General features: G+C 39.7%; 1 protein-coding gene across 3 annotated transcripts in view; it reads left to right on the top strand.

Moving 5' to 3' along the window:
• Positions 1-24,918, top strand: part of palm3 (paralemmin 3) — a 31,167-nt gene that overhangs the window by 3,239 nt on the left and 3,010 nt on the right. For 2 of the 3 annotated variants that reach the window (XM_079666074.1, XM_079666073.1), the window contains exons 2-7: positions 15,948-16,000; positions 17,994-18,074; positions 22,035-22,162; positions 22,722-22,794; positions 24,224-24,254; positions 24,841-24,894. In XM_079666074.1, the coding sequence (XP_079522200.1) occupies positions 15,956-16,000; positions 17,994-18,074; positions 22,035-22,162; positions 22,722-22,794; positions 24,224-24,254; positions 24,841-24,894 (412 nt within the window). In that variant the 5' untranslated portion in view covers positions 15,948-15,955. Of the gene's footprint in view, positions 1-13,886; positions 13,936-15,947; positions 16,001-17,993; positions 18,075-22,034; positions 22,163-22,721; positions 22,795-24,223; positions 24,255-24,840; positions 24,895-24,918 lie in introns of all 3 variants that reach the window. The other variant, XM_079666072.1, reaches the window with a different exon arrangement.

Genomic DNA, 24,918 nt, shown 5'->3' with positions numbered 1-24,918 from the left:
TTCAAATCGTGTTGAAGAGAGGGAGGGAGATTAAAAATCGGCAAGATAAAGGAGAGGGGAGACAAAGGAGTAGCCGGGAGAGATTAAATCCACCACTTCTTTGCTTGGAAAACTGGGTGATAGATGGATTTTCAGGAGGAGGGAAATTCCTCACTGCAACATTGCCTCCAGCATGTATCTCTCTGTCTGTCTGTTCGTCCTCTGCTGAAGTCATATCAGATCTTCACATCTCGTTCCCTCTTAGTGTAGCATTGGTATATGAAACAAACTTCACTGTGACTGTTGCTAAATATCCATGTTCCAAATAGGCTATTTGCACGTGTAGAGAACCCTAGCCTGATTAATGTCGCCCCATGAACTACAGAGAGATCACAGACCTTGTTGCCACTGCTCTTAATGTCTGTGACTGTGCTTTAGGCTGTTATTATTATGGCTTTACAGAGGATTAGACTTAGACAGGTGAAGCAGAGATGGTTCACCTGGAAACAAGATAGCCCAACAGTATGCAATTTTCTTCTGCTGGTTGAGCAATGGAACAATGGAAGTGATAAATAATTGTTAGTTCTCAGGGGAGCTACTTTGGCACATAATGCTGAGAAAACCCCAATGTTGATGGTTGATGGTTAAACGTACATTATGTAGTATTCCTTTTGTGAAAGCAGCTAAATGTGGAGTCATCTGTTTTGCTTAATTCAACTATGACTTTGCTCTGGTTTATGTTACCAAGTTACATTTTAAAGGACTACTCCATCAATTTAGTGTTTCAAATGTGCCAGAGGTTAGGATATCTTTGCAGATATATTTTTGATCACTAAGATATCACCAGTGTTATTTTAACAGACTTTAGACAGCTTATTTATCTGATGCATACTCAGAATGATTTGTGAACTGATATTCATGGGCACATTTGGTGAAAGTTGGTTAAAAAATGTTGTTATTTTTTTATTACAGTATTTAGAAATATTTCAATTGAGACATACGCTAAATGTCTCTCCAGTGAGCTCATCTGACCAACAGTGTCAGTGCTAACATACCAGAAATACCAGCCACGCCCTCACATTAAAGTGTGAACTATAGTCGTCCTTTTGTCAGTCTTCTTTCTTTTGTGTTTTTGTGTCTTGTTTAGGCTCAGGAGGCAGTTTTTTTTTAAATGGCGCTCTTTAAATCATTCTGCTTGTGTGTTTGTGTGTGGGATTCCTTTCATTTGCAATAATGTGTTGACTCTAAGCCTCAGACATGCTGGCGGACAGTGAGGGAAGGGGGACGACAGAAAACATTTACTAATCTTTGGTTTACTCTGTCTGTGGTACACATGCCCTTTTTTTGAACTGGCATCAATGTAAGCAAGCAAACAAGGGTTAGACAGTTAGTTAATATGTTATGTTTGAAACTGATCTGGAGAGATAGTTTCGAGAAAAGCCCGGGCATTGTCCAACAGGACATTTAAGCCTCTTTGCTTTCCACATTTTCACTTTTTTTCATGGAATCTTACCTTAGTTGCGGATATAATTCTCAGTTTTTGTTAGTACTGTAGGTTGTTTAAAACGTATTCAAATAGAAATACAGGTCAGTAAAAAGCAATACAATTCTAAAGCACCAAGCCTCCAAAATGATCATCCAGTTAAATCAACACTCTATATCAGAGGTTAAAACATTGTCAACAAAAATGAACATTACAACCTCTATGGTTTATTGCAGGATAGTTTTTATTAGACCTTATTAGTTTTTCTATATGTTCACATGAACAACTAACAACAGGGCGCAGACCTCTGCCAAGGATGTTTCCGTGAAAAAGAATGAGCGTATCGGCCCATGCTAAACCCCCCTTATGTTTCAAACAAACAAGCAAACCAAACCAAAAATATAACAGGGGTAGAAATGCTACCTCAAGACGCCAGTAACAAATACACACAGCTGTGGTTACTAGGTTACATTTTCTGGTTAGCCAATTCAGTCAACACTTACCTGAATGATGCTTGTTTACTGAAATGTGGGTATATATTTTAAATGCTGGCAAAGCATGAGAGCAAATTTAGATATGGTATTATGCATTAGCTTATGCACCATATTGATAAAACACATCAAATGAATGGATAGCAGTAGGACCACATTTTTATTATCAATGTGTGTTTATTTCTTTAGTGAGAGAAAGTACTAGACGGAAGTGTCGATGCAAATAAGCGATCCCAGAAAGCTGTCTAATGTTATACTGCCTTCCAAATCTGCAGCTATTGTGTGTTGTCGTTGTTGTCAGGTCATTCAATTGTAAAAGTGTCATCATTTCCAACTCACAATTAAAAGGCAAGAAGCTCCCCTGTCTGGTAGCTCAAAATGCCAGTGACGGATCCACATCCCACACTGAAGTGAACTGATTTGCCAAGCTGATTTGATTTGTTTGATTTTGGTTTGAGCCTTGGTTGAATTGCATGCTCCATAAACAGAACATGCTTTTTCATCATCAGAGAGGTCTTTGAATGTATTTATCTCCTTTCGTGCTTACAGACATGTTGTTTGTCAGATGTTGGGATGAATAAAATATTCTGACTCTTAGTTCACTGCTTAATGCTGCATAGTGTCAATTACCTCAAGATTTACTCTAAATACTGAATAAAAACATCAAACATTAAAGGCAATAGTCTGGGAGGAACAGAGATCCATATTAAGATGTGGCCGTGTCAGACTGTTTTGGATCACCATCATGCAATAGTTAAAGGACAGCATGAGAGCTGATATAACCCATTTTTCTGAGCATAAGGGAGTCCGACTCCTTGACATATAGATTTATTTTTGTATGGTGTTTAAAAAAAGGTCTATCAATCTTCCTTGGTTTGAATTTCATCAAGTGGAGTTACGCACCAAATCCAATGTTCATTTTGTAGCTGTAAACCATGCATGCAGCATTTGATGGAGACTTTTAGCCATCCATATATAAGAATATTAGCCATGCAGTCAGTTCATTCTATATCGGTGATCACCAAATTGCCATCTGTCCTTGGTTGACAACTCACATTATTTGCCTGCCCAGGTCAAGCAAGTATCTTAAGTGTCCTTGTGTTTATGCCCTGAGGAACACAATATGTAAAAGAGAAGGCATTCTTCTGTCCAAGTATGTTGACCCTGGTTCAGCCATGGTGATGGTGAGAAGAGCTGTTGACAGAGTTGGGTCCTGGGAAATAGTCAAGAACTTAACACTGCTACAAATCTGTGTTTGGGACCAGACATGGGTGGAAAATTAATGTTAGTTAAAGATTGTCAGCTGTTAGCGGAGGTTAATATTAACATACCTCAGGGAAGATCAGATATTAATGCTGACAGACAGACATTTTTGTTAATTTTTATTTGAGTGTGCAAGCTGTTCTTTTCACCCATTACAAAAAGACAGGCTTTGCTGTGTACTTTGTACATCCTTTCTGAATGGCTGGCATTATTTGAACACTGTCTTTAAAAACGTTTCTTAATGTGGCAAGTGCTGTTTGTTAATGTCAGATTGAAAAAGTCATCCCATTAAGGTTTAAATCAACAGGAAGTCTCAAAGTTACAGACAGATCTGTGACAAAACAACAAAGACACAAGCTTTAAGAAATTAAATTCAAGAGAAACTAGGAGACCAAGATCTGGATGAGGGTAGATGTAAGCAAGAGAGAAATGAAAGATGGCCAAGAGCAGAGGAAGAATAATGAGCTACATTGTTAATCCTTAATGAAAATTCCTCAGGTCTGTTGAAATGGATTATAACTCTAAATGCTACAGAGATACCAGTTAGCGGAGTTTCAGAAAAATATTAAACGGAGAGGAAATCACTCATGAGCTTTTCAATTAAATCTTAGAGCAAAGTTGAGAAGAAACTTTGTTTGATTGATGAAAAAAAAAAAAACCAAGAGGTTTAGCATTCATATTTATCTATAAACAAAGGTCTGGGTTTGCTACCAAGGGAAGAGATATCTGACATTGAGCTAATCGGAGAGGTTGAAGCCAAATCGATGCCCACCTGAGATTAAGTAAGGTCCTGTTTACACTATGCTCCTTTGAATGAGATTTTGATCATGCCTCTGAAATCAATGCTCTTCAATCTGAGCTAAAATAAACATGTCCTACATTTATGCAACACAATTTTCATGAAAATGCATCCTTCATGGGGGTTGAAAGATATGTGTTTTGTTCCTATCATTTTGTTAATGTTAGGCTGGAATCCAGTTTGTTTGCCCACAGTGATGAGGAGGTAGAAGGAAAGTTAAACATTACGTTGCCCGACTAAACATTTACAAGGTGACCGGGCACCCTTGCATTGGAGATTGACACAAACTGTATGTTTAGAGATAGCAAGTGTTATCAGCTGGTAGTGAGTGGCCTACTGATTCATTTATAATGTTGTACTCTGATGTGGTTTCATTCTGATTGTGTCTGCTGCACTTTATTTGAGAGATAATATGTGTGTAATTGTGACAGAGCTACGAGGCCCCCGAGGCACACAGGCCTTCAGGCTTTTGACTCGATGACAAAAGCCAAAATGAACCGAGACTGGATTACACCGGTCCTGCATTCCTCTCCAAACCTGTTTCACACACATGCACAAAAGCACACAAAAGCACACAAAAGCACACACACACGTGCATGGACACACACACACACACACACACACACACACACACACACACACACACACACACACACACACACACACACACACACACACACACACACACAGCTACACTAATCCTGCAAACACAGGCAAATCCCTGAAGCAAGCCAATACATGTTTTACACACACACTCTGAAAGTGCAAAGAAACATATTACCTATGTGTGATCATAGGAAAAACCTAAAGTAATTCAATCAAAAACGGCCACAATGGGGAGTTACCCTTTGGTTTATGTGCTGCTACAGCTCTGTTGTGTGCTAACTAACAAACCTCCTGAGCCAATGGGCATTGTTCGTCCAACAATTCATTTTTTTTATTGGCTGGACTTCAAGTCGGATCCAATTCACGCCCTTTGGTTTATTGTATTCCATGGCACTGTGGGAACACCACCCATTTAAACCTGCTTCCCATTAGTAGATGAACCTAACAGCGTGGTGAGTGATTAAATCTCAGAGCAGCACGAATGAATAACCTGCAGCCAGCAATTTCAATGAAGACTCGTACTGAGTGCTTCACCGAGCAGAGGAGGCAAAAGCACGTTTGGGTTTAAAAAGTTGCTTTGCCTTTTTATTTCAGTGACATTTGAAGCACATTTGAACTTTCAATTCAATTTTTGTTTTCATCTCTGTCAAATGTTGTGGAATACATTCGGTGATAGCAGTTGCTTTCACTTTCTTTTCATTTGTGTATTATTTTTAAGTCAAATTGATACATTAATAAAGTAATACAATCTAAGACAGTAGGGAGAAATCAAATGTTCTCAGTGCCCATGCATGGTGACATATTTATGTTGTTTGAAGACAACGGTCCAAATCTTAAAGACATCCAGTTATTTTTGCAGTAATGGCACTGACGAGCTTACTGTCACACCACAAGTCTTCTGAAACCTCTGTGCAAGTGTCTGCATGTGAGAAACTGTCAAAATGCAAACTGGCATATATTGAAAGCAGCGTCTTGATGTGTTTCTTGGAGCTGGGTTTCGGTGGGTGCTGGATGAATGCTCATGTTGTGTCACAGCCTCGAGTGTCTTGTCAGGACTTGTCAGAGCAGGTGTGACAAATCTCTGATCCCCCTCTCACACTGCCTTCTCTTGTTTATGCTCTCATTCGGTTCTCTTTTGGATTTTCCATTTGTATGATGTCATGTCTCTGTTTCTTATCCTTCACTTTCATTCTCTTACATTTTCTCGCTGCTCTTCATGGCTTGTCAGCTGAGAGGCATGTGAAGCAGGTCATGGGGACTCATCTTGTGTCAGTCCAGGATCTTGCTCTTAGTTTTGTTTGAACTGAGAGTTTATGAAATATGAGGTGTTGACGTGTTTTTTTTTTATTTCATTTGACACCTTCACGCCGAGACTTAACTTATCTTAAACTGTCTGTGTTTCCCTTAAATTACAGGTACATGTAAGCCACTTGAAACATTATATATATATACAGCAGTGATGCATGACCATGGCACTGTTTACCAAACTCAAATATATGGTTAAAAGGCTATTATGACTTCAGTTAGCCCTGAGCGGCTCCGAACTTTGCCCTCAGCCACTCTGTCTATGTTTCCAGTGAAGCCTGAGCTAGACTGTAATCTTTTCTAATATATGTCTTTAAAATCTGTACAACATATATATTACCCTCTCATTAGGCTCTTAATTTGGATATGTATACAACACACTTGCTTATAAGCATAAGACAAAGTCAAACCCAAATGCAAAAAAGCGTAACTCCACATTATATTTTATGTTTTTGACCTGAACTCATAATCACATGGATTTTATTTGGCATATGTTGTTAAAACGATTTTTTTTTTTTCAACCAAGCACGTTCTTGGTGAAAACCAAATAGTTGATACAATTACCCTTTCAATATAGGATGTGCATCCTGCAGCCTGAATTATTAGAACATTTTAATATTGTTTTGAATTCTCTTTATATGCACAAGGAAGTCCTAATGCTTGATATTCTGAGGAAATCAACTTTATATAGATTTACTGTTTCTTTGTTTTAACTCAACATGTTTAAACAAATCATAAGCACAATCTTAGCTATGCAATTTCAGTCTTATAATCACTTTTCAGCTTTACTTTTAAAATATGAGTACATACGAGCGTCCATACATAAGTTGAGCAAGTTCAGGGATATGTTGCAATTTAAATAATAGTAATTTTTTGAGACAGAGCCCTTCTGGGAAATGCATTGGTTACACTTCGACCAATGCACAATGTGGCTTCTTCACAGTTTTATTAAAAAGCTAATCCTGCATGTTAATAATACCCGGTGAGCCAAAATGACTCATTTCTGCTTCTGCTTCACCGTCCAATGTATGTTCCGGATGACCATGTTAATCTCTGTATCCCCTCTGCTGATTCGATGTGTTGATGACAAAGTTTTCTACAAATGGTTCGCCATGCTGTCACTTTTGATCTGCTTAATGGCAGTGGAACTGATTTTCTCACCAAAATCCTTCCACACTTAATATTTTAAATGTGTGCTGCAGATGGTGATTTTAACATGGTTAGTGATCAGAAGTGTTCCCATATTGTGAACCACACAGAGGGCAATATTCATCCATAAGGAATATTGAGCTAACGTCAACCATCTGCATGTTTTGGCTTATAGGAACATGGCTGACACCATAGAATATGTCAGTGGCAAACACTAAGAAAACCTAGTGGCTAATGATAGTCTTTGTCTTTTCAAACCTAACCTGTTTAATTCAGTTCAAACAAGCTCTGGTGCATTTTCCAGTTTTATGTTGGGTTTTTTGTCTTTTCAGCAAGCTAACAATCAATTAATGGGCAGTGCTTTTAAATGTTATAACCTCTAACCAAAACCGGGCTTTATATTCCATAATTCATGTCTCACTGGTACCTGGAGCGACAATCATTTTTCATGCAGAGCTGTTTCACTCAATCACACCTTCTAAAGTAAAACCTGAAAACTGTCACTGCAATTACATTTCTGAATCCTTAAAATGTACACCTCCTGGTTTGCATTATAGTTAATCAATATAAGCACAACATTGACCAAAACTATAAGGAAAAAATAATACTAATGTGCAAGTTTGAAAGCAACCCAAGACGTTGATAGTTAAACTGGAAAAGCCTGAACACAGATCAGATTGAGAGCTGTGGGTGTGTTGTGAATATGAGCGGTGTTTTAACGCCCTAGGAGACTAGGCTTAGCCCAGCGTGTGTGTGTGTGTGTGTGTGTGTGTGTGTGTGTGTGTGTGTGTGTGTGTGTGTGTGTGTGTGTGTGTGTGTGTGTGTGTGTGTGTGTGTGTGTGTGTGTGTGTGTGTGTGTGTGTGTGTGTGTGTGTGTGTGTGTGTGTGTGTGTGTGTGTGTGTGTGTGTGTGTGTGTGTGTGTGTGTGTGTGTGTGTGTGTGTACATACAAATCCCCACTTATCCCACTTGATTCCTTTATATGGCTGTAGAGACAAAAGGAGAGCAAAGGAATTTGTTCTTTTGAGATGCTATTGTTTCATCACTCTCCTCTCAACACGATTTAATCAGATTGTCATCGCACTAAACTTGCTTCAGTCTAACCACTGAACACTGCGACCTGTTGGAACAATTCCTTTGCTATTCCCATCGCAGCAACACCTTTGATGCTCTCGGGCGCATGTGTCCCGTTGTGATCATTTGTGCAAGGTTATTGTACAAAACTGCACAGTTACCAAGCAGAAAAATATGGGATTTTCGGTTAATGATGTGTATTATTACTTTACATTACTTGAACCTCTGTGTAAATGCAGAGGCTGTACTGAAGTTCAAATGTCATGCCTGTGATCAATTACTCGGAGTAAATCTGTGATGTATGTTGTGTACTTTGATAACCCCCAACACGATTCACAGTCGACTACATTGTTAGCTATGTGATGTGATGACACACATATCACACATTAACCTTCCATCTCTCACTCTCACTCTCACTCTCTCACACACACACACACACACACACACACACACACACACACACACACACACACACACACACACACACACACACACACACACACACACAGAGCACTGGAATGCAGTGTTTTCATTCCCCCGACCCGGACTGTCAATCAGAGAAACTTGGCTGTGTGCACCATCCAAGCTTCACAAATTCTCCCTCCACACACACTCACAAACACACACCTTCCCACTCTGTCAGATTTATTTCTATCTAGATAAGCAGGACATCCATCTCCAATAATGCAATTTCTGCTGCGGTCTGTTAAGCAACTGAAAATCAATATCTGATGAAAAAGCACTTTAAAACAATCCTCTCTGTCCATCCCCTAAAGCTAGAGAGCTACTGCCTCTTGGAATTCTCCGTCGCTGATTGGAGATCTATCTAGGTATTTATTTTACTGTTAGTTGGCTGTCTGTTTAAGGCCGGCTCTTCCTGAGCAATAGCCGGTGACGACAGGAGAGGATGTCCTGGTTCAGAGATCAGGGTCGTTGCGATTGCATGTTCGCTCTAATCGTCTGGAGGACAGCGACGTTTGTGCTCTTCCTGTTACCAAAAATATGGGTGGAAGGATATTTTAAACTTGGTGACCTTGGATTACTCTCTGTCTGTCTCTGTCTCACAGGCCTGAAATTGCCCTTTAGCCACTTCCTCTGCTACTATTGTGTCCGCTCCTGCTCTTTCCAGTCCTGTAGTTTACATCTTATACTCTTGTAATCCCAGAGAGTACAAATATTTGAAAAGAGGGTAATGTTGAAAAGCAGCGTGATAATATGACATGTAGAAGCAGCGCTCTAATTGAGCTTCGAGCAGATGAACTTTACTTCAAAGCAAAGTAAATCCAGCGTGGCATCACTAATACTGGTATTAGAAATTAATAAAACTATTAATGTTCGTTCTCAAATGCGCTTACAGCACTGTATGTGATTGAGAGCATACAGACTAAAACTCCAACCCTACGTCTGCCTCCCACTCTTTCTCTCTCTGTCTTCACTATAATCATCCCCCACCTCCATCCCATCATCTCTCCAAGAAATGGAGCAGAAACTTCAAAGTGCAGGGTGGCCAGCAGTCTAACAGTAGCGTAATTGCATCACCACACAAAAACAAAATGTCACTAGGTGGCCTTTTAATGACTCCCCCACACCATGCCCCCTATATACCTGAAGCTATTTAAGCAACTTGGTGTACGCTGTTCAGGAATCATTTACAAAATCAGCCAATTCAGAAGACTGTTGCTTTCTACATACCTTCCTGAGATTACCTGCATCATGAATGATAGTAAACTAAATATCAAGGACTATAACAAACATGAGCCAATCAAATCCCGTTTATGCAAATCCCGCCATTGCAAGCGCAGCCAATCAAACCGCGTGCAAGCTGGGAGAGCCAGACCGCAGTTCATTTCCTCATATTCCAAACGAGATATTACGGTAGCAAATCACCCGGTTCTTTACGACCGGAACTATTTACCGGGATACAAACCGGAGGAACCAGGCATGGAGGGAGGTGGCAGAGACAGTGGGTGAAACTGATAGTTTTTTCGCCTGTTTGGAGAGTTTATATCCAGTTTACTTTGTTTTAACATTGCTATTGCTTTGTATGTCGGGGGCGGGAGATTCATGTGATTGGTTGCTTGCAAAAAATCGCCAAGCTTCAGACACGCCCAGCTTCAAGATTTTTACATGCCTGTAGTGTAGACGGGCCGTTAGCGTTATGTTACTAAAATGATGACGAGTTTTCTTGACACACACTATTTGAGTTTATTTCAACACCAAAGAAAGTTCTAAAAATATCTCCTAATTTGTTGATTGAGAAAACAATAACAACAACTCGGCAGCCTCTTCCCTTGTAGTTTAGGAACTGGGTTAGTAACTATAGTAACGCAGTGTAGGCGGAGCCGTGACGTCATCTTCAATGCGATACACAAAACCAACATCAGCCGTTAGCTGTTAGCCCTCAGAGCTCACAGCTCCTCATATCTGTTCAGAAACTAGATAAAAGGTTAAACAAGTACAAACCACAGACTGTCTGTGTCATGGCGAATACAGTCGCTGGTTTATTTATGTCTGTAGGCCGTTGTTGTGAGTGTGGACGGTCGGAGAATATACTGCGTTAGCTTAGGCGATCTCCATTCAGAAAACAAGCATTTTAAAAGGTTTTTCGCCTGCCGTCTGTCTGCAGACTTGTCAAAGCATTAATTCATGGTTTTTACTATCCGGTATCAGTATGTAGTTACTTCGGCATCATTTTGAAACGTGTATTACAATTAAATCACGGTCAAATATGTTCATTTGGTTGTAGTTGCCAGCGATTCTCTCACTAGTTTAGCATACTCAGCACGGTTGTTGGCCCGGAAAGAACCTCGATTTTGGAGAGACAGAAAAACTGTGAAAAGGTACCCGCTAGCCGGAACTGCGCCTAGTGGAAACGCAACCAAAAACGGGCCGGGCACGGCACACTTAAACTGCGCTCCGCGATGTAGTGGAAATGCGCCATTAGTGCACTGCCTATGAGAGTAATGCAAGAGCAGTGAGCTGTGGTACTAAATGATTATAATAGTTTTTCATACCAGACACCCCACTGCTATTCCATCTGTTCCCACATAGCTAATGTCACCACACCGGCTCTCGGCATATAGACTTCATGGCACCCCGCTAGAAAAATATACATTGTTATATAAACATGCACACATATGCTGAAGGCAAATATACATTCTTCTGCAGCAGGGCAGGAGGAATGTTTCATGCTGATATTTTGCAGGAAGACTTTATGACTGAGAGGCAGCTAGACCTTCCTACATTCACACTCTTAGCTCTCGTTATTCAGAATAGGGCTGCGATACAGCTCTGGTTGTTTACAGTTCATTCATTCTTTATTAATCAATGGAGCTTTAACAGTTATCGGTTGATAAACAAAGTGGAGTGTCAGCTTTTATATTGATATTCATATTTTAATGCAAAAATGTCAAATATTTCCTTCTTAATTAAAGGGAAACTCCACCAATAAAATCCATCAAAGTTTACAAAAGATCTGATACATTTCCTCAAGTGAGTCCTTTTCCTTTGGTGTTGAAACCCAAAGGATGGAAATGAAGAGAATTCTTGGGGTGTGGAGTTATAAAATGAGCATACCAGACATTTAGCAGACTGTAACCCGGTCCACTTCTCTAGTCGAGAATAGAGCATCGATGCCAGTATTAGCTCCTAACATAACCGAATCATTGAGCACACTATCGACAGTTTTGCATTGTGGGTAATGTAGGTGGCGTATTTTTGACATGCAAGAAGATTGGATTTAATTGAAACACACGATACTCATGGGTTGGTTGTAATGATTACTGGGACTCTGGATAAAACAGAGACCTCGTTAATGTCATTAGTAACACGCTATTTCTACAGTATGGCGAGTAGAAAATGTCAACAGTGAGACAGATTATCTTATATTTGCAGCGCTGTACACAATGTACTTTTCTGTTTCCAATAGACTACCATTCCTCATGCCTGTTCTCAGTTTTTTGTCTTTGGCCAAAACACCTTCAGTCCATTGTGTGACTCAGTGTGAGTGGGATAAGGGGAGGGAGCATCAGAGACTTGGAGAGACCCTTAAAGTGTGGGAGATCATACCATGGTGGTCAAACAGCCTACAGCTTGCTCAAATGGCAAGTGCCGGTGTAGGAAACAAATAATTTCCTTCAAAACCAAAAAACCTGTCAGTTTTAATCAAACTCATTTATTCATCAGGTTTGGCCTGTAAAAGGTGTTACAGGTGTCAATAATTGAACACCATAGCAGCCGAGCTGTGTTCATGGCCATGTGCCATATTAGTGTTACTGCTGCTGTTTGGTTCTGAGACGATATAATATACACAAACAAAGACGAGGGTGTAGGGAACAAGTCCCACACATTTCTGGGTTGCTGTGCTTTCTGAATACCACAAGAGGGTTGTGGGAGTTGTGTGAAAATTCACAGTTAAGGTGCAAAGATTCATGGTCAAAGTAAAGATTTCACATTAATAACACTTCTGATTGGTTTTATAGCGTAGACACAATCAAGAAGAGGCAGGGTTTATATCTAATCCTGAATGGTCGTAAATATCTCTTGACAGTATTATCTCTCCATATTGTTATTTTACAATTGTTGTTTTAGTCTACATGACATTTATTTCGTCCTGGAAATGGAGCCCCTCTCTTTTGTTTTCCCTGTTCTTTCCAAGATAAGTCTGAGGGGGTCACAGGATCATTTTACTTTCTTTTCTGATTCTGGCTTTCTTTTGAAATGCTGAATACTTTCACCTGTTTGGAAAATAAAATACTGAGGTACAAAACTGAGCTCGGATGTTCGTTCCCTTTTTGGTTTGCCTGATCGCTCTTATTCCTCTACTCCTCACTCTCCGTATTCGCTGCCTTTTCTCTCTGACTTCTCTTTTTATCTCCTGCAAAAGAGTATTACAATGATTTTATTATATCAATCTCCTTGCATTTTAATTATAGAAATATGTCTTAAACAGTAAATAAACAAAGCTAAATGTGTGCTATACGAGAATATATATTATAATAATACTACATTATTACGCTATAATTATGCTAGGTGTTTCTGTGACATTGCTGAATTGAGCTTAGGTTCCACTGTAATTACCATAAACAATGCAGGATAAGTCTCTGAAGTAATGACATTGTATGAAACGGATAAGGTCAGTCTGTATTTGTGATAAACAGCACAAGGACATAATGCTACTCCTGTCCTGGGGCCCTGGCCTCTCATATCCATTACCTTCGCTCTTGCTTTGTTTTTCTCTTAATCTCTTCATCTTGTCCAGTATCTCACAAAGCTGAGATTCCCTTTCAATAAAAACGATCAAAACGTTGAACATTTGGTTTAAGCAGAGACAGATTGACCTGAGTTTGCTTGACAATAATTAGTTTACTGTGGAAAACATAAGAATTCATCACAAAATATAACACATTTTTGAACAATGTCTTGTTTCTGTCCGCCCCAAACAAGTTTTGTTTTCAGGTTTGGGTCACAGGTCGTCCCATGTCGTGGGATCTGAACTCCAAACCACATTTCCCATCACCTCATTTCCCCCTGTGTCTTCACTTTCTCTCCCACTTTTCTTCCAACCCTCTTGACTTTCTTTGCTTCTTAACTCTTTGACTTTGTCAGCCTTCCCGTCTCTACCCTCCCCTATCATGTCTAATTATCGGAGTCAGTGTGTGTCTACGGGGAGCTCCTCAATACCTCCTCATCAAAGCCTCTGTTTGTGTCTGCTTGTTTATCTCTGGCTGCTATTCTAGGCGCTCTCCTGGAGCCCTGATGAGACTCCTCTCTGCGGAGGCTTATACTGTAAGCTGTCACTGCACCTCCAGTCATTCAAAACACTGCCAAAATGAGACTTTTGTTGGTCTCTTTTTACCTCTGATGTTCTTGAAGGGTATCTCGTGTTAGGGCTGCTCGATTGTGGCAAAAATCATAATCTCGATTATTTGGGTCAATAATTGTAATTGCGATTATTAAATGCGATTATTCATTGACTTTGAAAACATCTATTTATTGGAGAAAAAAAATGTGAACAGTATGTTTTTAACAGTTGATTACCCTGAACTTTAAGTATAATTCAACTGAAAAAAAATAAGTAATAATACAAAAAGAATCGTTTTATTTCGATTACGTTGTTTTCGTAATCGTTGCAAGCCATAATCGTAAACGCGATTTAAAATAAGATTAATTGAGCAGCCCTATCTCGTGTCCCTCAATCTTTCTAAATATATTACATATGAATACTCTCGTTTGTCTCTCTGCTGATTCTTCCTCTCTCACCACTTTAGATTTTGAGAGAACTCCAGTGTATTTAAAAGCATGCTAGAGGTTGTTTTACCATCCAAAAGAATCCCCTTCCCTTTTCTTCTTTCATCCTTCTGTTTTCCCCCTCCGTACACAGTGCAACTACATTCTTATATTGTTTTATGTGGGCCCTTTTTCTCCTTTGACCCCGCCACCCATCCCACACCTTGAGGACGCTGCAGGAACTTTTTAGGTGTTTCTTAGGAAAAGTTTCTCAGTATGTTAACGACACCCCTTTAGGGCCTGAAAGATCTAGCGTATTGGAAGAGCAACAATAGCATCAGCTCTACTGAGTTGCCTTCTGGGAGGAAATGAGAAACCTCATTTGTGGAGAAAGCGAGAGTCAGATGTGGAGAGGGGGTTTGACGGAGAAATAAGTTATGTGACATATCAGCTTATTTTGTCAGTTTGAATGTGCTCTTTTTCCAAGAACTGCAAGTGTCAATGTGAAGTTGTAGGTAAGGTAAGATCACCATTTAAGTTGTATCTTCCTATTAGTGTCCATAGACAGTAGCTTGTCTGAGGGTTTGCATGTTATGCATCTGGAAAATGTTTTGTTTGTGTATTGCAAAAACGTATTTTACGCTTTAGAGCTCTGTTATGGTGATTAGTGACAACGGCTGTGACAGTGTGTTATTTGCTAAAAAAATGGGTCGCTGTATTGCTCAAATCTCCCCCAATATGAGATCTCAGTTGCTGTGATGGCTAAATGGGTTTTTCGTGTAGGACAGATTTCTTTCAACACACAGGATTGCCAGTGACTTGAAGGTTGTTTCTGCCATTGAGTATACAGTGCCAAGTACTTGTGTTTCCCCTTAAATTATTCTCATCATTTAAGTATTTTGTCTGAAACCCACCTTGTGCAGAATTTCATGTGGGCCAAAAATAAGTGTTGCTCTCCCGAGGGGTTGACTAAAAGCAGAGTTGTGGCGTGTGACTGCAGGATTCACTAACGGCTGAGAGCTGGTTGATATGTATGACTTCAGTCTATTCTCTCTCATGTGCCTCTGAGTTTAAAGAAGCTCAAATATTTTCCGATTTAGTGTCAGCTGCAGGGGAAAACAAATATTGCTTATGCTCATTTTCTTCCGGATGCCGGAGGCTGTGTCATGACAGTAGCATAAGGCTTAATAAGGGTAGGGGGAGATGTTTTCGGAAGAGTGGGAAGATTGTGGGTCATTATTCACAAAGGCACATACTACTATGATACTTGACTAATAACATGCTTCACGAATAGCAAAGTCCTGTCTCTGTTGTTGTAGTGCTGCTCCCCTTCCTCTGATATAGCACTGGTGGGAATTCTGTATTTAAATCCCTTTTTCGGATGGATATGTCAACAGAAGTAAATGCTGAATAGGGGTTTAGGATCATCGCAAGGGATACTTCGAAGAAATGGCCTGGGTTCATTCCCTTGGTTGTAAACGCAGTCATTCTTGGGAATAAATGGATTCAGTTGACACACATTTGTTTAACCTCTGCTCTCTAAGCTTGACCCCTGTCTTGTTGTGTTATAGGTGCCAGGATGGATGAGACGGAGAAGTACAAACAGCGACTGGAGGCCATTGCTGTGAGTCGACACGTACACACACAAATGCAGCTTTCTCTGTTTGAACAAATCCAGCGACTGATGTGTATGCGGTGCTCTAATCCGCAGCCGTCATCATGAATAGACATGTTTAGGTTAATCACAGATGGAAGTGGAGTCTCAAAGAACTAGATTGAAGTTGTTATGACGCAGGCTTTGGGGAAAACAACATGAATCTGAATGTGAAATGCTTGATTATAATCATCAAATTCCATGATATCTTTCATTGAAATCTGGAGAAATTGATAATTTATTTAAAAACCAGAAACATTAGATGCTGTCATATTTCAGCAGGAAACATTGTACCAACCTAGTGTGAGGTGATTTACCATAAACCCTGCGTAGGCAGTCAATGTGTTTTTTAAATAGCTAAGCCAGCTGCTCGGACTGTAAAGAAAACAAAATTAAATGGAGAATTTGTGAAAGTCAAATGTATCTCAAAGAGTAGAGGCTTGAAGTTTAGTTGTTTGCCTATTGGAGCCGATGGCAATACAGAACAGAAAAAAACATCTAGTCCATTAAAACTTGACAAACTTTATTTGAAAAGTGTTGTGGTTTTTATGTTAATGGACTTTCAAGGCGACATTTTCCACATTTAATAATTTCTACAGGATCTCCTTGACAGTCTCTTGGCAACATCGCTCAAAAAGTGAAATCACATTTCATACAGTTACAAGACCGGTTTATATAAAGCTCATTTATTCTTCTCTGCTTCAGATTTGTCTACATGGAGCAGGGGTGTCAAACTCAAATACACAGTGGGCAAAAATAAAAAAATCGGTACTAGTCGAGGGCCGGACTGGTTCAATGTTTATTCCAAAACGTATTGAAATGAACTTATTGCACATATTAAACCTGGAACTAACAAAGCTTAAATCATTGCCTATAAAAACAACATTAAACATTAAATAAATGAAAAATCAGTTGCATTCATTTCTTATGGCTCTAACTGCACCTTTCTTATGTAATTTCTTATGATTAAATGTTTCCACAGGCCAACAACAGCTTCAAAAAACAATTTCCCTCAAAGAAAAAAACCTAACATGCCAAGGATTTGGCCGGCAGGCCTTGAGTTTGATATGTGTGATGTGATAGAGAAAGAGAGGATAGAGTGACTAAGCTCTCTGAGCTGTCCCTAACTCCTAAATAATTTATTGAGTGTGCAATGTGGTAAGCCGGGGTGTCCCTAGTCCCACGAAAACAACACCAGGTTGCTATGGGGACAGCTGCTCTGAGCATTATGGGATATAAAGTGCACCTGATGTCTATGGTGGCAGTGTCCTTGTGACAGATGGTTGACAAGGTGTCCCTGTTCTACGTTTTCCCAGTGATGTTTTATTCACTGCCACCTCTACTCCATCTTTGTTTCATTCTCATTCATTTACATCAGCTTGCTTATACATCTGACTGTTGAACTCAATTGTTCCACATTTGTTGTACTCCTCTTGCTCTCGCTCTCTCTTTCTCTCTCTCTCTCTCTCTCTCTCTCTCTCTCCGGCAACTATTAAAGGAAAAATGCAAAATCCACTTGTTCAAGTCTTTTATTCATAAACATGTGTCCCCTTTGTGTAAAGAGATTCTGCAAGTGTCAGGAAAAAATATTTGCTCACATTTTGTCCTGATCCATTTATATAAAAACCTGTTTGAAAATGAGCTGAAATGAAACCCTCTTTAATGGTCACACATGCAGAGCACACACAGTGAAATCTGGCCTCTGCATTTAACCCATCCTATTACTAGGAGCAGTGGGCAGCTATTGCACAACGCCTGGGGAGCAATGGGGGGTGCGGGGTTGTCCGGTGCCTTGCTCAAGGGCAACCAAGTAGCAGTCCACACTCCATATTTAGGTCTGATCAGGGACTTGAACATGCGACCCTACGGCTCACAGTCCAAGCCCCAACTGACTGAGCCACTGTCTACATCCACTCTCTTTCTTTGCAATATCCCCCTTAACCTCCCTCTCTTCCTCCATCAGGAGAAGCGGCGGCTGCAGGAGGAGCAGGACCGAGCGAGGAGAGAGATGGAAGACGAGAAGCTCAGACTACAGCAGCTCAAGGTCTGACACACATACACACGATGATACCCCGCCTCATTGGTTCACACACGCAGCCTTAATTTCACTCAGCTGAAACCCCCGCAGACCCATTCCAGCTTGTTAGCAAGCTCCAAATGAATTTTGTTTTCACACACAAACACTCTCTCACACATAGATGAACTGTATAACCTCACACACTTCCTGGTTCTTCCAGTTTCTCCCAAGGTTAGAGTCAAGCCTTCCTTTGCTGATATCTTTTATTTCTTTATGTGAGTGTATGTTTACACACTGTGCAAGTCGCAGACCTGCTCTATTGTTTTCCCATCATTTCCAGACTGGCGTTCCCACTTCCTACTTCACTGTGCTACGCTGGCCTGGGGCACATTCCTCAAATTGTGTGAAATTTGCACAACATGTGTTTGTGTGCAAGCGACTATTAATGTGTGTGCCGGTGTGGTCATGCAAAAGAACATTTTGCATATGCTCATCATATTTGTGTGTGCATTTATTTTTTTGCACCAAACACAAACTGTATTTACAGTATACCATCATCTGCAGGAGGCTTCAGAGATTAATTTGAAAATGATTATGTTGCTCTCTCACAGGAGGTGATATCATAATTGCTTTTAGTACATTCATTAGCTTTGACATTGACTTTCACCCCAGGGTAGATGTAAAGATGTGATATGAAGTATACAGTAAAGCTCCTGGCCTGCAGGAAAGTTTACAGAGGGGCTGCGTCCAGTCAGCCAAAAGCAGAGGGGGGAGGGGGGGGGGAACAGAGCGAGACTTGTTCTGCTGTGCAGGAGAAAACACAGAGATGGTTTTGTGATGCTTATAGTTAGGCAGGTAGCTACCGGCTAACGGTTGCCAGCTTTTGGAAACATGGGGGCCAACAGCTGGAGGGGAGTTTGAGTTTTCATATGCTTTAGTAGTCAGAATCAACACCTGGAGTAGCTGCTGGGTATTTTTTTACTGGAATGTATTGCATCGTAATAGCCACATTGTGATAAAAACTGTAATCCTGGCTGTTTTTATAGATAAGAATTACTACATTAAAATGTCCATGCAGACACTGTGTTTGCTTGTCAGGGTCAGAATCCGACCAGCGTTCGTCGAGCTGGCAAGAGTTCTCTGTCTAGCTCAAGGGCACTTTAGCGCCACAGATGCTTGCTGAAACAAGCCTTTGAACCAAGGTCAACTGGTTGCAACACGGCTGTCATACTGACTAAGGCAGCCTGCAGCCCCTGTTATTATTCCTGACGTACAGGGAAACAAAATAGTTTAAAATGGTGAGGGAAATGTCTCCTCTCTCACTTGCATGCTTACAACTATCACGATTAAGTGTACAACCATTTGAAAAGTTTCTATTCATTTAAGGCACATCATTTCTTTAAAGTGGAAGTTTTTGAGTGAACAATTGTATGCTTGGTTTGAAACACTGTCATCATTAAATCATTTTCCGTTTACCTTTATCAGCAGGGTGTTCTTTCTGACGGTGCAGAAAGATATCACAATGTTTGTTTGGATTTCTGGATGCAACATTAATGCAGCTTTTGTTTAAGGACAAAAAACGTTTAACTTGTTCCTTGTTAGTACAGTACATGATTTAATTGCTTTAGTCCAGCTCATGAAAACAAGAAAGGTTAATAACGTTATATTGTTCACGCTATATTTGTTTTTTGTGCAGCTCAAAACTTCTCAAATTAAAGGTAGTAAAGCATACCTAACAATATTTAAAAGGTTATGTTTTCACCTTTTGTCAATTAAAAAATCACATCTACACTGCCAGCACTAATTGCTTCAGATAATACAAAAGGTGTTGTATTATAAAACGGGAAACTGCTTATAGCTTTTCTTGTTTTGATGGTTTGCACTAGAAACCGTTGCAAAGTATGCAATTTTTGACATGTTACTCATTGTCACATATTCAAACACACTAGGGGTGTAACGGTTCACAGAATTCAGGGTTCGGTACGTACCTCGGTTTAGGGGTCACGGTTCGGTACGGGTACAACAAGAAAAAGCACAAAAAAAGTCCCAAATGCATAATTCCAGGTTTGTTTTTATTTATTTTTGAAAAGTAGTGCAAGTTTCAGTATAAAAATAAGGAACTCATTATATAAGGAATAATGAACTGTATTACACAGTTCAAAACAAACCACAAACAGTATCACACACACTCAGATGGCCATATTATCTATAATGGCTGTTGTCAAACCAAAAGGTTTCATCAAGCTGTAAAACTAAAAAGAATGTCTTGTAAATATTACAAAATAAATAATAAAAAAGTGTTTCAAGAGCGCATAGCCGTTGAAATATATATGCCAATAGCTTCCGTTATTTCTTTTGGTCTCTCGGCTTTCATGTCTATTGGCTTCTTAAAAACAGCAGGGATAAACTGTTGAACTGCTGTTGTCTTTTGCCGGGCTCCGTGATTAGCAAATCTGGCTGATGCCTTCTAATATGATTTAGCATGTTTGACGTGTGTTACCGTTAGCAAACCGCTGTCGAACAACGCCAACACACCGTCCTCCCGATCCACCACACCCACTTCATCGTTATCGTAGTCCACAGGGAACCCAAAATGTTCCCACACAGCTGATTTAAGAGAAGCAGGTGGGTTCTAGCTCCTGCCTGTTATCTGAAATCGCCATACTAACTTTTCTTCTTCTTGTATTTTGTTAGTTTTTTTGTGTTTTCTTCTTGTTCTTCATTTGTTGTTTAAGGGCGGCTGGCAAACAGCTTTTAGGCGCAATACAGCCCCCTGGATTATATATAGTGTTGGATACTGAAAAAAAGGCGTATTCGTCGAGTGACTGCATGTGCCGAACCGTGACGTCCGAACACGGATCCCGTTACACCCCTAAAACACACACATACTTTTAAAGACTTTGTGTTAGATGTACAGCGGGGTCTAAAACAAATGGTGAAAAGCAGGAGAAATTGGGTTTTATTTTCATGTGTTTTAAGACTTGGAGGAATGTTAGGCACCTGAAACAGTCTGTTCTGATGACATTCAGAGAGAAGTCAGCTCTACAAACTTGAAAGTGCTCGTTTTGGTATTTTTTTCTCAGGGAACGAAGCCTCGGGCATCTTTCCTTCACTGGGTCATGTTGATTTGCTGCAGTGGAAAGTAGGAAAAAAGTACACATTGTCTGGTGACGTGGGCTCACAGTTTGTCCCCTTTTTCTTCTCACCTTTGCACCCTCAAATAACTACATTTCCCTTTGCCCTCCCCATCTCAATTCTCACTGTGCTATACATCTTACTTCTTTCTCTCCTTTCTTTTAGGCTGCGTCTGAGATCACTGCCTTAAACACTCATTTATAAACAGCTTGTATTTTACGCTATAGGGATTAGTAGATTGGGATTTACATGTTCATCATCTTTTTGCTTTGTAACTGATAAGTGTAATGTGACACGACTGTAATTTTAATATCTATAGAACAGATTGCATTTTAGGATTTTTTTGTAATTTCAGACTATGTATTTAGTGTTTTCATATATTAGTGTGTGACAATGCAATGTACAAAAGAAATGAGGGGATATGTTCTAATTCTCAGTTATTTACTGCATCAGGTATGCCGTTATGCCAGCAGACTGCCTCACATGACACACTACACTGGACTAAGCTAAACTAACTCTCGTTGCTTAGTCAGCATTCTGGTTTGGTTAATGATAAGTTAATGTTGATGATTTATATCTTATTTCCGTAAGGTAATGCGAAATCTTTCAGGTGTGTATTCGTTACATATGTATAAACTTAATTTGACCGTCAGTCACAGTTACTTTTTTTAATAAAGATAAATAGTTTACACACGTTAACTATACAAATATTGATTAAATCCCACCATTTTTTAATACAAAACCCTTCTGAAAGGTACGTTTATCACTACACAAGTTATCCAACCACTGTTAAATATCCTGCTGACTTGTATCACAATTCTTCAGTAACCAGATTTCTCCTTCTCCCTCCAGAGGAAGTCTCTGAGGGACCAGTGGTTGATGGAGGCACCTCCCTTGTCCCCTTCCTCCGCGGACCCCCAGAGCCCCCGCTCCCCCCTTTGGGGCTCCCAGGCCCAGGAGATTGAAAAGCACATAGACAGGTACAAACAAACATTTGTAAGTTCACATAGCTTGGGAGATCTGACACATTTTCATTGTATTTGTGTAGTTGAAACCTCATGGTTAATTGATCCCTGAGTACTCATGTTCTATTTCCATTTTTTTGTGTAATTTCTGCTGTTGTCGTACATAATGTATGATTTGGCAAAGTTGAGTTTTAATTCTGCTAGTTTTGAAATGAACACAAGCAGAGAGCGAGAGGGGAATCCAGCAAGACCGGACTACACTTATTTGATTGCATTGCTGTTCCTGAAGACTGCACTAAGATCCCGATCATATTCTTGCAAAGGTCCACAGTACTGCCTCGCTTTCCAGAAAGACTCCTCACACACCCTGCATGTGGCCTCTGGGGGAATTAAAACATACTGCTTCAGGAATCCCTTTTTGTCTACTGTCGTGTTCTTTAGATTGGGATCATAAAATACGGTTATAATCATGGTTAAAAATCAAATCAAAGCATGAACTAAGAGTGCATATTTCTATAGATTTAATGTTTGTTTTGTGTGTATGTGTGTCTGCACAACTGTGTGTCCCTCTCAGGTTGCAGTCAGAGAGTCAACGGTTGGCAGAGGAGGAAGAGAAACTGAATGAACAGATGGAGGATGGCCAAACGGTGAGGAACGAACACACACACACACACACACACACACACACACACACACACACACACACACTTACTTGCCCACTCACTCTGCAGACAGAAATGGTCTTGGAATATGTGTTGAACAAGCTTGCTCCATCATCTTCCATTACACAGAAAATGTCCCACAACTTCTGTCTGTGGCTTTAGCCATAAATAACTAATTTCCTCTCTTAATGTAACTTTGATGTAGCACCTCTTGTTCTAAAAGCCAGAGCTTGAATGTTAGCAGACCTGTTACATAAACAATTTAGCACTTTATCCACTCCGGAATTATTGTTTGAACCCAAGTCAAGCAGAAGTGTGTTAACGTTGTCTCTCTGAAGGTCTTTATAGTACAACTCAAAAAGAAATGTTGTTTTTCTAGTCCAATATCTTTTCATTTATCTTAATCTTGGCATTTCCAGTTCTGATATAATCCACGGAACACATGAACAGAGTAAAGGTGACCCTGAACAGTCAGTAGCAGGAAAATGTGGATATGAAACAAAGGATCATTCATCATCAGCATGTTGGTCCTGAGTATCTAATTTTACATGGAACTATGTGATATTTTTAAATAAATCCTGATGTATTGTGTATTTTGGTGTAAATATCAGCCTCTTAATAATAGTGTTGAATGAACATTTTAAATTGATGTAATAATTCAATAATAATAATAATAATAAAAACCACCTAGACTAGGTTGCATCAAAAATATGCAGGACCTTTTTAGAGCAGCATCTTGGTGAAATCTTTAGAAAGACTAAATAACATAAGACTACTGTTTAACAATCAAACGATGTATTCAATAAACAGAGCACTCGTTTATGAACGTTGTATTTCACAGGACAAACAGCTGTTTGACGCCTGCATCCTTCTCTTGCTCTCCCTCTTGATTAAATAACAGTTGCTTTATTGGGGTATTATAACAATGTGCTCCATTTCAGTTCAACAGCAACTTCACACCTGTACACGCTCCACATTCACACAATAAACAGCATGTGAACATATGTTCAGGACCTAAGGAAAGCTGTCTTCAAACTGTCAAAGCTACACACATATATCATAACTGTTTATCTATGCAGATGAAGTTTAAGTATATGAAACTTGGGAAAGGGATCAACTGTGTGTTGTTTTAGTCATGACATTCTGCCTGGTCAGAAGGGGGAGTGATTGAGCTGAAAATCCCTCCCTCACATCCATCAGCGAGTGAACTGTGCTGAGCCTGTCTGTGCTTCAGACGACTAATTCCCAAATATTTCCTGCATTTCCTTTAAAGCTTGTGGGTATTCCTCTATTTGCTTGTATTGTTGTCTTTATACTATCCCTTAGAAATACAGAGGATTAGGCAACACTACATAAAACAGTTTCAACATTTAAGAAACTATTTATTTAATCCCTCCATTGTTTTGCCCAACAGGAGGCAGTGAAGGTGGCAGAGGCCGCAGTAGGTAAGTGCGTTCAGATTCACCTTTCGGTACCAAGACATGTTCAAATAACAGTGGGCATTTATTGAAGTTGCATTTCCATTAAGTTTTTACCAGAGAAAGTGATAAATCAATGCTAATTTTATTCTGTATAATATTAGAGTTGTTTACATTAGCATTTTCAAGCAATTGAATATGACAAGCTCAGTAAATAACAGAGAGCAGAATGAAGCATCCATCTGGCTGGCTATCAACAATCTGTCCAATACATGTCACAACTGTGTTCAGACACACTCTATTACTGCTCTTACTTCATTTCATCAGTACATATTGATTATATTTAATTAGTTTTGTGCTTTAACTCTTATCCCATCTTCTATTGTTCTGCATGACAAGACAAGTTATCCAAAGAAGCCGCATTGTCATTCTGTCATTCTCTCAAAATACAATAACAGTAAAGGTATCTTAGTTTGCATATTCATTTAGTTAACAATGCTTAATGGGGTAATTGACTGATAAATCGTTTATAGTTCAATACTGCTTTCTGTACTGCATGTCTAACTGAAAACTACTGCTGCCTGCAATAAACGCAATTCTTTTCCTATCTAAGAAATGGTCCGAGGTGCTGTGGTGCACAACGGAGAAAACGATGCAACAGGATTGGGTGAGCATGGCTTTGACTTGTGTG

The sequence above is a fragment of the Notothenia rossii genome (assembly GCF_949606895.1).
Source record: "Notothenia rossii genome assembly, chromosome: 1".
Taxonomy (NCBI): Eukaryota; Metazoa; Chordata; class Actinopteri; order Perciformes; family Nototheniidae; genus Notothenia; species Notothenia rossii.
This window is presented reverse-complemented; position numbering and strand designations above follow the sequence as displayed.